Raw genomic sequence first — 15,047 nt, forward strand, 5'->3', positions numbered from 1 at the left:
CAAAGAAGGCCCTCTTTGTCCATACCTGCTATGTTCTTACGAGTATTGTTAGTGCTACGGCTGTATTTGAATTTACCAATTAAATATGGTAGATAGTAAGCTCTAGGGACAGGTCCAAAAACAATGACTGATTCAGCTGGCCATTTAGAATTTCAGAATACACTTAATATTACAGTAAAAAATTGTGAATTTTAATGTTTTCAACACAATCAATAATGCTTTTAAGTGAGTTAAATCAGCTTTATATTACAGTTGTGATTTTTGTACTGGCAGTCAGTCATTAACCATTTGGAGTCATTAATTTTTTCAAGCTCAACCCAAAATCACTATTTCATGCCACTTTTCTCTCGCTCCCAACCTTCTCTCATCACGTGTACATTGAAATAATTCCACACTGTTTTTCCTCTCTTTAAAATTATTTTTGAGAAGTTAGTAATTGAGCGTACCTTGTTTAGTGTTTTTGCTTACTAAATGCTTTTAGAATAAATTAATTTTTTTCTCAGCTGAAGAAAATTTCTTATGCAAATAAGAAAACATTAAGAAATTATTAGATATTAAGGAATTAACGTTAAGAGAAATTAATTTGGTTCTGGTTTGGAAAGTGACATGTAGGAGCCGTTGGGTGGCTCAGTCAGTTATATGTCCAACTCTTGATCTCAGCCAGCTTCGTGAGTTCGAGCCCCACATTGGGCTCTGAGCCGATGGCACAAAGCCTGCTTGGGATTCTGTCTCTCCCTCTCTCTCTGCCTCTCCCTTGCTTGTCTTCTGTCTCTCTCTCTCAATAAAAATAAAAGTGACATTTACTGATCATGAGCTACAGTACTTCTGACCACTGAATTTTCTGACTATTCTTTGGAGATTAGGAAGTCGAAGCAGTTAGTAAAAGCACCATGACCACTAGCCAGCACCACTATGAAATAACAATATGAACTTTTAAAATTTAAAAGTGAAGAAATACTGTGCTTTCCATACATAGATACATTCACTTATGCCCAGAAACACTTTGGGGTTATGCTTTCCTGTGTGTATGTGTTTTGTTTTGTTTTTTAACTAATCAAATCAATCTACCTCACAAAGGAGTTCAAGTAATTGTACTGCTGTCACTGTTTCTCTTCTGCACTGTATTGGGGGGGCGGGTCTTAGTGCAATAATGGAGCTAAAAAAAATATGCACACAGATTGGGAAAGCAGCAAATAAAACTGTTTATTCACAAAAGACATGACTGGCTACATAGAAAACATCAACAAATCTACAAAAAAGCTCCCACAACTAGTGAGTTCAGCAAGGTTATAGGGTGTAAGCTCAATATACAAAATTCAGTTGTATTTCTGTGTACTAGCAATAAACAACTGGAATCCTGATATTTTAATGCAATTTATGGGACGCCTGGGTGGCTCAGTCAGTTAAGTGTCCAACTTTGGCTCAGGTCATGATCTCACAGTCTGTGAGTTCGAGCCCCACATTGGGCTCTGTGCTGGCAGCTCACAGCCTGGAATCTGCTTTGGATACCGTGTTTCCCTCTCTCTGCCCCACCTCTTCTGGCACTCTGTCTCTCTCTCTCTCTCTCTCTCTCTCTCTCTCAAAAATAAACAAACATTAAATTAAAAAAAGAAATAAAATGAAATTTATATTAGCATCCACAGAAATTAAAATATTTAAATCTTGACAACATATTTGCAGGTCTATGCTGAAAACTACAAAACACTATGAAAGAAATCAAAGAAGACCTAAATAAAAAGAGAGATGTACTATGTTCATGAATTGGGAAAATGGATACGTTTCTTGAAAAATATTTATTTATTTTAAGAGAGAGAGAGAGAGAGAGTGTGTGTGTGCTATGCACAGGTGAGCAGTGGAGAGGCAGAGAGGAAGAATCCCAAGCGGGCTCCACACTGACTGGTGCAGGGCCTGACGTGAGGCTGAGTCTTAAAAACCTTGAGATCATGACCTAAGCTGAAATCAAGAGTTGGAAGCTTAACCAACTGAGCCACCCAGGTGCCTATGAATATGTATACTTTTTTTTTTTTTTAATATGTATACTTTTTAAGCTGTGGGTTGGTTCTCCCTTCTCCTTTTTATTTCTTGAAGTATAGCTGACATATAATGTTATATTCATTTCAGGTGTACAACAAAGTGATTCAACATTTATGTGTATTAGGAAGTGGTCACCATGATAAATCTAGCCACGCTCCAGTCACTATACAAAGTCATTACATACTAACTGTCATTCCCTATGCTGTACGTTGTATCCTTGTGTCTTCTACCCGCTTCTCCTAGTTTTCCCATCCCCTTACTCCTCTCCTCCCCCCACCCCGGCAAACCACTAGATTGTTCTCTGTATACAGGAGTCTGTTTCTGTTTTGTTTTTATTTTTAGATTCCACGTATAAATGAAATTAGATGGAATTTGTCTTTCTCTTTGGTTCTCCCCATTTTGATCTATAGATTCAACTCAGTTCCAATTACAGGCTCAGCAAGATTTTTTTGTTTTTTTTTTTTTTGTTTTTTTTTTTGTTTTTTTTTTAGATATTGACAAGCCAGTTCTAGTTGCAAAAGCACTTTTGAAAGAGAAGAGCAAAGTTAAGTTGGATGATCACACAATAGAGGAATCTAGGTGGTAGTTAAATGAGAACTCTCTGTACTGTAAGTCTAAAATGATCCAACCTAAGTGTTTTTAAACATCCAGTATAATTTATGAGGCTTTATAATAAAAAAAAAAAAAAATGGCCTACCCTGCCTGCCTTGCTGTTTCCCAGCCTGGATTTTCACTCCTAAATTAGCCTTCTGATAGTTTGCCTACATATTTCTAAATAAAATGCTTTTCTTGCTGGTTGTTTTTTTTTTTTTTTTTTTTTTTTATTTACTTGGAGACATTGACTTCCTTCTGAGGAAGATCATAGTATGCCTGTATAGCTGTCTTTTAGTATTATCCACTCTTCTGTTCCCCAGTGTACTCAATATGGTTATGATTTTTAACATTTATTTTGCATGTAAATACACATTGACGCGCGCGCACACACACACACACACACGAATGAGTATATGGGTGCTTTTTGAACTGAACCATGTAAGGTACTATGATTCATTTCTGGTAATTTTTGTTTGTTGGTTTTCCCGAGCTAATCATTGACAGTCATTTTGATTGCTTAGTTTTGTATGTACCTGTCACCAACTCCCTGCAAAAATTTCTAAAAGCATTATAATTCTTCTCTCAAATACATCTATACACCAGTTCACCTTCTAGTCTCATTTATTATTCTTGGAACACCACCCATGAACCCCTTTGTCTTCTTCCCCTTGAGACTGGTTCTCTATCGATAATCTATAGAGCTGCTATTATCCAGGGACTTCCATCACTGTGATCCCAGAAATTCCATTCTTACTTGGTTTGGTCCATGTTTACAAGCTAGAGGATTTCATCAAATGGGTATAAAGTCATGTTCAGTTATGAGGCACTGAAAAGCTGATTGAAACTCTGCCTGCCTGAGTGGCTTATAGACGATTAGATGTGAATGGAGGTGTTTGAGGTGTGAGCGTTAGTATTTGTGTCTTTTTTCCCTGGGTTGATTAGCGTACAGGAAAGCATGGCTGGTGTCCTGCCATCCCGCCTGCCTGCGGGGTTCTGTGCCGGCACCCCGGGAGGAGGGATGGGGGCGGGGGGGGGAGTGGAGGGCTGGAGAGGTCTCCCCTATGCTTTCCACCACTGCTCTCACACAGCCTGTGGGACTTGGCTTTTCTGTTGTTCCAGCAGAGGGTGGGCTAGGGGGTAGGAGGTTTCTCCTGTTTACCCTGTTCGACGCCCCATTTTCAGAGGCATCCACTGCCACCAGTTTCTTTGCCTTTCAGGGAGTGTGTGGAGGGACTTTGGTGCTTCCTCTTGACCTCCTTTTCCAGACACTTAAGTCCGAACTTTCTTTGTCCTTCTCAGTCATTTGTCATTTATGTATCTGCTTTGCAGCTTCCAAGATATCACCCTGTTTTATCTGCTGTGGACTCTTTTCTCACTATTTTTAATTCCATCCTTTTATGTGGAATATTGGGAGATTTTGAAGGTAAAGATGTGCTCACTTTGCTGTGTGTGAACCCTAAGCTGGCCTCATTGTCTTCCTTGCACATGATGCTCTGATTGACTTGCTTTCACTATCGATACCATTTTCTGGCTTGGGTTCACCGTAGCTCCACCGACTCGCACTGTTCAAATAGAATGATTAGATTTATATAAAATGAGAGAAGACCATTTGTGTTTTGCCTGGTGTGGAATGATCTGCATGGTCACACCTCCATTGTGGAAAGTTGTCTCATCAGTAGCTATGAATCTAATAATAAAGCCAGAAAGCACCTCCCATTTAAATTCACCAACAGGGTTCAAGTTTTATGAATGACAGTTCTAAAATGTAAAAATATTGGATTCATTTGCAGTGGATGTTGAAATAAGTCGGCCCTCGTTTTAAGGGCTTTAAGCATGGGATTTGATCCTCTGTGTTTATGCAACCCAATTTCTTACTTTAGTTTAGCTTCTCAATTATTTTTATCCTATCTCATATATGACGAGAAATAATGTTGGGTTCACCTTTTAGTTCACTTACAGCCTTAACTGTGACCTTGCAAAGTAGATTTTCCCAATATTGGACATTCTACTAAGGTAAAGATAAGTTTGGCTAATGAAAGAACTGAAACAAAAAGCTTGCACTGTACTTCTGATTTAATGATTTCATTGCAATCAAATTAGTGTTTTCTGCTATCTCTGTTCAATATTAATTCCTGGGATGCCTACATAAATTCAATTTATTAATTCACTCACCAAAATTCTGTAAATGCCTTCTGGTTTTGTTTTCATGTCATTTAGAAAGGGACAAACTCAGAACATAAATTTTCTTTTATGAGGTTAAATTCAATTAACATTTTAATGTGGACTACATCTGAACTCAAATGCCACATGCATTTTTAAGACTGGTTCCTTGGATTCTCTCTCACTGGTACCTTTTCAGTATACTAATTCTTTCACATTGCCTCATGTCTGAAATGAACCTGATCTTGAAACTGTTTTTTAATGTTTATTTATTTTTGGAGAAAGAGAGCAAGAGTGAGAGAACAAGCAGGGGAGGGGCAGAGAGAGAGAGGGAGACGTAGAATCTGAAGCAGGCTTCAGGCTCTGACTGTCAGTGCAGAGCCCAAAGTGGGGCTCAGACCCATGAATTGTGGGATCATGACCTGAGCTGAAGTCAGATGCCTAACCAACTGAACCACCCAGGCGCCCCTGATCTTGAAACTTTTTACATGTTATTTCCTGGGCTAATCTCAGGACACACATGTCAGTGTATCTCTATAAATGATGCCATACACTGACTGATGAAAGTAAGGTAAACACTGTGTTAATTCAATGTTTTAGTCACCTCTAAAGAGCCAGGTAGAAACATGATTTCAGCGTACCATTTTTCTCATATCTTCTGAAGACACACACACACACACACATTTATGTTGGTTAGCCAACAGAAATCAAGGGAAAACAAAGACTTAACTGACATAATGCTGGTGTATACACAGATCCAAGTGTTTGTGGAGCAGAGTCTCTGAGAACACAACCCATTACTTGCTCTCTCTAATGAAGACACATTTCCCCACGTTATACTCCATTCCCATCCTGTTATCTGGGGCCCAACACCATTAGAGCTCTTTCTCTTGCCTCTTATGATTGTGTCCGGCTCCTCCCAGCCAGCAGTCCTTCCGCCATGTGCAAATGCCCCTGCATGCACACGGATGGAAGCAGGGTCCAACTCTATTTTCTTACCACTTCTTCCAAAGCACCCTTTAGCCAAAAAAAGAACCCGCTTTAATCCTGCCATGGCACGTGAAATTTCTCTCTGTGCTGGAATGTCCTCTCCCTTCCCACTGTGTCTCTCTTTGCTTGATGAAGACCCCGTTTAAAATGTCACCTCATCCGTGGACCCGTCCTTGATTCTCCTAGACTGAGTTAGTTTGCCTCCTTCTATAGGTTCCCACAGAACTGTTTTGAGAAACCACCATTTGTGGTTTGCCTTCATGCCTCCTGCCAGAGAGTGAACTCCTCTGGGACAGGATTTGTGTTTTCGGGACCTAGCATGGGTTCTAATCACAGTAGGCTCTCAGTCAGTTGTTCCCAGATGAATGGATAGTGAGCTGAAGAAAGCAGTTGTTACGTAAATAAATGTGTCTGTTTAAAGTGAGATCCAGCCCAGTGTTCAGAATTATCATTCGGGTTCTGTATCTTGTTATTGTCTTCATTCCACTAGCATGCTCACTTTTTCTTGGAAATGAAATATTGCTGACTCACGTTGGAAAAGTACTAGCTTTATTTTATGAAAAGAAAATATTTAAGACCGATATCCCGTAGATGGGTCTGAACCTTAGAAACTACCAAACAGGAAGACTCCCTCCTCATCCCCAGTAATTTGGCAAAAAGAACTTAAGCTTTATGTAGCAACTCTAGTAAAAAGAGTGAATTCACTGAATGTAAGAAATGAAAATTGCAGATAAAAAATAAACGTGATGGGGCGCCTGGGTGGCGCAGTCGGTTAAGCGTCCGACTTCAGCCAGGTCACGATCTCGCGGTCCGTGAGTTCGAGCCCCGCGTCAGGCTCTGGGCTGATGGTTCGGAGCCTGGAGCCTCTTTCCGATTCTGTGTCTCCCTCTCTCTCTGCCCCTCCCCCGTTCATGCTCTGTCTCTCTCTGTCCCAAAAATAAATAAAAAACATTGAAAAAAAAATTTTTTTTAAAAATAAAATAAACGTGGGATAGGTAATTCAGTTTGATTATTTTTGTTAGAAAATTCTATTGGTTCATAGAAGTAGTAACAGATTTTCAGGGAATTGGTTCATCAAGTAGAGAAGACTACAGAATCTTGAACATTACTGAATTAAAAACAAAAACATTGTTTTGATCATTTAAAATATGTGGGTTCAAATAACAATAATAAATATTAATAATAATGAAAACTTGTTTATGAGACATTTTATCCTTCCAGAGTCTGGGAAGGATTTTCAAGTGCTTTAGGAGAACTTCTGAAAATACTCATCCATGTTAGAAACAAAGTCACATGCCAAGAGGGGTCGCTTTTTGAATTTAAGCTTCTGACCTATCTTTTCCTAATAAATGTTTTTTTTAAAATTAATAAAATCCTGGAATATTTACTGAGGATTTCCTATAATGACTCCTTAAATTGGAAACTTGGAATTCCTAAAAAAGTAATTCATATGTTTGTTATTGGGGTAATGTTTAGTATTTGGCCTCCGTAGGATAATAACCCAGATTTCTAATCATGGTGAGACTTTTTTCTTAAACAAGCATTTATTATTCATAAGATCGATGCAACATGGAGATTCTGATGGCACTTTGGTGTTTAAGACACATCTGGTTCAGATCTATGGAGCGCACATTCACTGCTGGGCTTTTTGTTTTGTTTTGGCTACATCTTCAAAGTGGTTTATTGTCCACCAAGAGCCTAATGAATCTATAATAAATGTTGTGCTTATTGTGTCACTTGTAGGTACTGTGGTCTTTGGAGCTGGGTCATTGGATTTCCGAGGAGCCGTTTGAACTTTCTAACTACTTCCCCGCAGCTCCTGTAAGTCATATGTTATTTTATTATGGTGAATACAATTTGGTATTCTCAGGAAATTATTATTTGCATAAATACAGACTCAGATGTTTATTAAATTGAGATCAATTATGCTCACAATTAAAAACACATTTTCATAGAACTTAACACTTTTTTAATCTATTTATTTGTGAGAACAAATGTGGGAATGTGAGAACATTCTGCAAAAAATTGTGAGGAATGAAATCTCAAAGAATTTTAATTATAAAAGTCCTCAGAATTGAGAAAAACAAAATGAAAAAGGACTAGGTTCTTGAGAAGGTGGTATGATATATTGTTTACTGCTTTAAAAAATAATGCTGTTACTGCTCATAGAGATAGAAGTGATAGGTATAAAAGTTGTGGCCAGCTAGCAACATGATACAGTCCTTTTGTTTCCGATGCTTTTCCTAAACACAACTTCAACTTCACTGAATTTTAAATTATAAGTATTTCAAATGCTTAATGGAGATTCTAATTTTTTAAAAGATTAAGTGATAATTAAGTAGGTAATTTCACTTTTAATTGGAAGCAGGATCGTGTAGATGTTGGCTTTCACTTGCAAAAAAGTTAACTGGTTTGTGACAGAGTTTAATCTTTTGGAAGACTAATACCTGAAAGATGAACGGTGATTTTAATATGTGACTGGGGCTGGCATTGTTCATTGTTTGAGTATGCCTAGGACTCTCGTATAATAGGAGGTTGGACTCTGCCTTCTCATCATTGTAGTTTTCTAGGGTGTTGGGTTGCTTTTGTTTTCATTTTTAAGATCATTGTTTTGATATCCTCAACTTTATAAATATTTTCTTAAGGAGAGAAGAAATTCCTCTCAGCAAGACTCTGTTTGAAATACCGTGTAAGGAACTGAAGTGTAAAGACACAAATCCCCCCTACTCTTTGTCATAAGAGAGTATATGTAACTCTGAACAACACAGTGAGGCTTGTCTTTGAAATGCATTTTACCTGCCTGCATGGGCACGTGATATAAATTAAGTACGTGGTTGCCAATTTTTCCTGTAATGTCATTCCCCACCTCAGTGTCTGCCATGTGGTCCTTGAGATAATCACAGAAACTTAGGGTTTCTTTTGAAGTGGAGCTATCATCCTATTAACAGATATTTTTTTTAACTTGATACAAAGCTGTGATACCTCTCTTGAACTTATAAAGCCTACTTAAATGTAATAAGACAAACTGTTCAAAGATGGGGAGGTTCTTCACTCAGTGTATGTGTGGGAAATAGTGTAAAGTGTATAAAGTACAGTGAGACAGTGGAAAATGTGACATGCTGGACTCTTCTGGAGTCCATAAATTGACTGAAAACATGTAGCATGTGTTTTAAAATGTAGTTGGGGTGGGGGCATATGGGGTAAAATAAATTACATAAGAAAAATGGAATAAAGGAAAAAACAGAATGGTGGAACAGTGTATGGTGAAGAAAGACATGAGGTAAATGCTGGTTTCGAATTTGGCTCTAAGCTTCCTAGCAGCAGCTGACTCCGAGGCAAATATGTGAGAAGTTGCTTCCAAATTATAAAGCATTCCACGATGTACATTAGTGTTAATTGGACTATGAAAACTTCAAACGGAGTTAAAACTTGAGGGGTTTAAAGTTTTGCAGCCCTTAAATCCGTGCTCTCAAAATTTTCTGTAAAGATCTGAATCTACTCTAAATGTCAGATTTTTGTTTTGCACTCCAAAACAGTTACTTTTTTTTAAGTTTGCTGGTCGACATTAAAAAAAAAAAAAAAAAAAAAATGTCGGGGCGCCTGGGTGGCTCAGTCGGTTAAGCGTCCGACTTCGGCTCAGGTCACGATCTCGCGGTCCGTGAGTTCGAGCCCCGCGTCGGGCTCTGGGCTGATGGCTCAGAGCCTGGAGCCTGCTTCCAATTCTGTGTCTCCCTCTCTCTCTGCCCCTCCCCCGTTCATGCTCTGTCTCTCTCTGTCTCAAAAATAAATAAAAAACGTTAAAAAATTAAAAAAAAAAAGTCACTAATGCAAATTATTTTTACTAATAAAATGTTACTAGTGCAAATATCTTTAGGGGTGAAACTCGCTTGAGAAGTATAGCCTCATAAGTGCTTTAAATAGAAAGGTTTTCTCAACCACACACTAAATTGTAGCCTACCTCTCTAAAATACGTCTGACTGGAAGAGAAAAAAAAAAAGACCTCTCTAATAGAGTAGCGAGGAAAGTATAGTAAAATCTGTTTGTCAGGGAATTAAATGCATAATCTTCATCATTAAAAAAATCAAATTTTTCCTTGTTGTGAGGCACAGTCAGTTGTTTCAGAATCAAATTACAAACTTGAAAATATTATCATAAATGTTCAATGTAGTTATCTAATAAGTTATATTTAATTACTAAAAATACCTTCATATTTAACAGCCAGAAAGAAAAAAAAATAGTACAATCTTCATATAAACTGAAAGGACACACATTTCTATTAATTTCAGAGATCTGGGAGGTTTCATCTTTAAAACTTGAAATATATATATGAACATTAACTTAAAAGTGTGCTGTCCACACATATGTAAATATGCTGTTTTCAAAATGAAAGTTTAAAGCACCTAAGAGGAGCAAACAATGCGTTAGCTGTTTTTCCTTGTCCAAATAAGCTGCAAATAAGCACTTCCCAGAATGTCCCTGAATATATAATATATTTTAATGGCTTAGAGAATTTTTTTTCTTTCTTTTAATTATGGTAGTGATGCTGAACTCGGGACATATGGATATTTATACAATCTATAAACAGTACTTAGAAGGACGCAGTTCCAAGGTTATCTGTACTGCGTAGCGTGAGAGTTCTGTTTTCCAGTTATTTACGGATGAACTCGACACAACATTCTTGGTTGTGACAACAGCGTCTGTGAATTGTCAGTCCTAAATTCGCAGGCCTCACTCTATCTTCCCATAGGCGTTCCAACAGGTCACCATAACCAGGGTTGTGCTCGGGGTTCACGAGTGATGCGGGTCTAAGCGAGGAGGTGCGAGGGACTCGGGGCCGGAGCCCGTGGACCCCTGTGCACCGAGCGCGTGCTGTCCGTCTCGAGATGGTAGAGGAGACAGCATGTGGATGAGTCTTTGAGAGCTCCGGGATTAAGTCTTTGAAAATCGCACAGCCCGTCCCTCCTCAGGCGCGTGCAGGCATTTAGAAACCTGCGGGTCGGATCATCATGGTCGTGGCCTTGAGCGAGTAGCCTGAGCCTTTCCAGTAGTACCACTTAATGCCGCTGAACTTATTTGTGTTCTGCCTCTGCGGGTAGTACATTCCGTTCAAGTTGGAGGGACCGCACGCATCAAACCACCAGCCTGTGGAAGTAAGGCGCACAAGGAATTAGGACTGAGGCAACCCTACCCGTATCTCACCACTAGAAACGCCCCACTAGTCCACCAGTGACGCTCCGTGTGTTTGGAGTAGACACACGCAGGGATGCTTGAGCATAGACCGAGCCGCAGTGACAGTTGCGGGTGTGACGTTCCCGCGTCACCAAGCTGAAGTTCCAGTTCCATATGGCAGATGTTTTCACAGGCTCGTGCTGTGTAGAAAGGCCAGTTCCCCGTAGGCATGAATGGTGAGTGGTCCCAGGTCCTGATTTGGTGAGTACCCCAGCACAGTGGAAAGTGTGGATGAGTCACAAAACTCAAGAATTGTTCGAAGGCTCTGCTGGCTTCTGTTCCAGTTCCAGGAACTTAGTGGGCCAGGCTGATTCAGGCTCCCCTCCCCCTCCCGTGCTTTTTTTCTTTTTTAAATGACTCCAAGTTTTAAGCGCTCACAAGAGCTAGATACGAAGGAAATCGTTAAGCCCCACAGACAGAAAGGAAATTTAAAGCTATCGTGGTGTGCTAAGGTGAGGGGGTGCTGTCTGGCACAGCAGCGGCGGTGGGGAGGTGGGTCCACATCTACTCCTGAATGGCTACCCTTAAGGGTTTTTGTGGTTTTTTTTTTTTTTTTTTTTTTTTTAATTTAAAGGAAAGTTTTTAAATTAAGTTTATTTTGAGAGAGACGTGAGTTGGGGAGGGACAGAGAGAGGGAGAGAGAATCCCCAACAGGTTCTGCACTGACAGTGCAGAGCCCCATGTGGGGCTGGAACTCTCAAAACCACAAGATCATGACCTGAGCTGAAACCAAGAGTCAGGCGCTTGACTGACTGAGCCACCCAGGTGCCCCTAACCTTAGGGTTTTAAAGCTCTTAGCTAGACACAGGAGTGTGCAAGAGCTCTGGTTTTCAAGGAGAAGGAATAGCTTAGATCTACATGCATTAATCTAAAGCAGTCCTAGAAACATTGTGTGGAAGTCCACAGACAGTATGGTGCCATTTATGTTAGATTTTAGAATAACGGAAAAAAACACCTATTATTGATGTCTGCATTCCTAGCAAACTAAATAATGGAAATGAACCTGAATTCATTGGTTACCCCAAGGGGCAGGTATTTGTTGGGCGCCTTTAGTTGTATCTGTGAAGTTCTGTTTATTTAGGTAAAAAATATTTTGATATAATGATTCTATTATCATATTTGCACATCAGGCTGTGATGATCAGTTATTTCATCCAGTTGCCTGAATTCTTTCCTGATGGTGACAGCTCATGGGTCAAGCTGATTCAGATTAATGGCGATTTGATAAGACATTTGTGCGTGTGCTATTCAGAATCCTTCACAAATATTTAGGAATGTTGCGGATTTATAGATCTGTCTGTTCTAGAGCCTCCTGGCTGACTTAACTATAAAATTTGCTGTCCGTGCAAAACTCTAGCTGATTGTTAGGCTGGTTTACCCAGGGCCCAGGCTGTGAGTTGGAACCTGACCTCCTCACAGTCGGGACCACTGCACTTTCTCTCTTGGGCTGTGTTTCTTCTCGCCGTTCTCTTTCCTACTCCCACTCTCAGCCCTAAATCTTGATTTGAGTAAATAAATATATTGTTTCCTTGGTTATTAATGCACTTCTCTGACTCTCTTGAGTAGCTCATGACATACGGGTGGTCTGAAAGCTGCCTCCCTCTCGACTGGACAGCTGGGTTCAGTGTGGGAATGACAGATGGGAAAAAAAGATTCAGTAGATTTGGTCCCCCCGAACCTACCCCTTCCCCCCTTTTTGTTGGCTTCAAAAAGGACAATGATGGTAGGATGAGGGAGACAGGCAGCTTTAAATACTCAATACAGTAGCTTTCTCTTGCTGAAATAATTATGGCTAATAGGGAAGACCTGTACTGCCAGTATATATTATGTTTGTACGTAGAAATATATTATCTAAAAGACTGAATTTTTAATGGATCCTCATTCTTTCAGTATTGTTTAAAAGATGTGTAAATTGCTGAGTTTCAAATTATTTTCAGAAGTAAATCCTTTCTTTTGACTGTAAATGATTCTTAACTGAAGTGCAAACACATGATAAGCTTAGATCTTGTTTGTGTAGTACCTTATATTTATAAAATCCATTGACCACAGCGCTTACCTTTGTCTTTCCTGGGTGAGTAAAGAATGGATTTTTTGGTAATATAACTTATGGTCTCTATACGTTAAACCCTGCCAACTTCGTGTTTTCCTTCACATTCAGTTTGTACTGTTGGCAGAATTTATGTTGCTGGTTTAAATATTTCAATATTTCTTCAAGGCGCCTGGGTGGGTTAGTCGCTTAAGCATCCGACTTCGGCTCAGGTCCTGATCCCATGACTCGTGGGTTCAAGCCCCACGTCAGGCTCTTGTGCTGACAGCTCGTGACCTGGAGCCTACCTACTTTAGATTCTGTGTGTGTCTCTCTCTCTGCCTCTCCCCCACTCATTCTCACTCATTCTCTCTCTCTCCCTCCCCCCTCCCTCCCTCTCCCTCTCTCTCTCTCTCTCTCTCTCTCAGAAATAAACATTACAAAAAAATTTAAATCTCTCAGTATTTTTAAGAACTAACACGTCAAACTTTCATCTTGTCTTGGTCATAACTGGTTGTGTTCATTCAATTTTTAAACTTTTAGAAATTGGAAGAGTGCATCTTCTAGCAGTTGATTTCTTGTCATTGAACTCTTATGTTTCTGACTACTAATCTGGGTGTGGTTTCCATTTAAAAAAAGGTTTTTTTAAGTTTATTTTGAGAGAGAGACATAGAGAGAGAGAGAGAGAGAGAGAGAGAGACAGAGCCAGCAGGGGAGGGGCGGGGGGGGGGGGGGAAGAATCCCAAGCAGCCTCTGCACTATCAGTATAGACATAGAGCCATATGTGGGGCTTGAACCCATGAAATTTTTTTTGAAGCCGTCTAATGAGAAAGGTAGCCAGCAAGAAGAGCATGAGAATACACACCTTAATGTAAAATGGACAATCATTCATTGTAATTTGGTGCACAAAAAAAGGTTGATTAGTTTCTTTGTGTTTGTAAGTATGCTGTATATTAATGAAATCTTAAAAAAAAAAAAGATAACCGAAAATTCCACGTTTGACCAATAAATTATTAATAGGAGACATTTCTATGTTAATGAATCTTTGTCACTGTCTTGCTTGCCGTTTTGAATTTTTAACCTTTAAGTTTTTATTTATTTTTGAGAGAGAGAGAAAGGGGAGGTGCAGAAAGAGGTGGAAAGGAAGAGAGAGAGAAAGAGAGAGAGAGAGAGAGAGAGAGAGAGAATCCCAAGCAGGCTCTGCACTGTCAGCACCAAGAGCCTGATGTGGGGCTTGAACTCCTGAACCATGAGATCATGACCTGAGCTGAAACCAAGAGCCGAACCCTTCACCGACTGAGCCACCCCGAATTTTTATCCTTTTTAATAAAGCAATATGAAATTGAACCATGGCTCTGACATCTGCTACTCAACGAGCACAAACTCAAGAGAGCTTGCTGAGTATCAGATGTCCCCTCTCAGTGCCAGAGTGAGGTCCCGAAGAGACACTCAGTTGGCCTGCTGACAGTTTTCGCGCAACATCACATTCTTGCTTAAGACTCAACAGTCTGCAAAAGTGAAAAACAAATCTCCCTACATCTAGCAAGTTAAGTCTGTTTATGAAATGTGGCCATTGTCACCAATCACAGGTTGAAGTCCAAATAGCCAGCCTCTCACTCTTATGAAATTCTTCCTTGCCAAAACAAATAGGAAGAGAGAAAAGCCATCCCACCTCCTGTGAGCATTTGTGAACATTTGCAAATACATTTGTCGTTGTCTGCATCCTTTGTGCTAAAATCATTTCCTGGTTGGCTGATGCTGCTTATTTTGCCGGCTGTCCCTGTAAGTCCTTGAAGGTGAATCCTGCAAGCATGCAAAGGAAAAAAAAAAAAAAAAAGAAAAGAAAAGAACATAATTGGCTTGGGCTGTTGATTTACCGTAGTGGAAAATTTTTTATAATGAAGAATTCCATTCTGCAGAAATGCGTTCTGTACTGGTTAGTGTGCAAATGCATACTCTGGACAAAATATTTTTGCGCTGGTATAAACAGGAACCAACTTATCATCAAATCCTTA

At 39.6% G+C, this 15,047-nt stretch overlaps 2 protein-coding genes across 9 annotated transcripts in view; one reads left to right on the forward strand and one right to left on the reverse strand.

Annotated features, from left to right (window-relative positions):
- Positions 1–15,047, forward strand: part of MCPH1 (microcephalin 1) — a 273,487-nt gene that overhangs the window by 122,826 nt on the left and 135,614 nt on the right. For all 7 annotated transcript variants that reach the window (XR_015249902.1, XM_086703096.1, XM_086703094.1 and 4 more), the window contains one exon: positions 7,522–7,599. Coding sequence is in view for 6 of the 7 variants with exons in the window: in XM_086703096.1 (XP_086559222.1) it covers positions 7,522–7,599 (78 nt within the window). In the remaining variant the exon portion in view is untranslated. The remainder of the gene's footprint in view (positions 1–7,521; positions 7,600–15,047) is intronic.
- Positions 9,787–15,047, reverse strand: part of ANGPT2 (angiopoietin 2) — a 59,152-nt gene continuing 53,891 nt past the window's right edge. For both annotated transcript variants that reach the window (XM_086703098.1, XM_025933051.2), the window contains exons 8-9: positions 14,705–14,835; positions 9,787–10,920 (exon numbers count right to left, since the gene is read on the reverse strand). In XM_086703098.1, the coding sequence (XP_086559224.1) occupies positions 10,760–10,920; positions 14,705–14,835 (292 nt within the window). In that variant the 3' untranslated portion in view covers positions 9,787–10,759. The remainder of the gene's footprint in view (positions 10,921–14,704; positions 14,836–15,047) is intronic.

Source organism: Puma concolor, chromosome B1 (assembly GCF_028749965.1).
Source record: "Puma concolor isolate L17-30 chromosome B1, mPumCon1.1.hap2, whole genome shotgun sequence".
In the NCBI taxonomy this organism is placed as follows: Eukaryota; Metazoa; Chordata; class Mammalia; order Carnivora; family Felidae; genus Puma; species Puma concolor.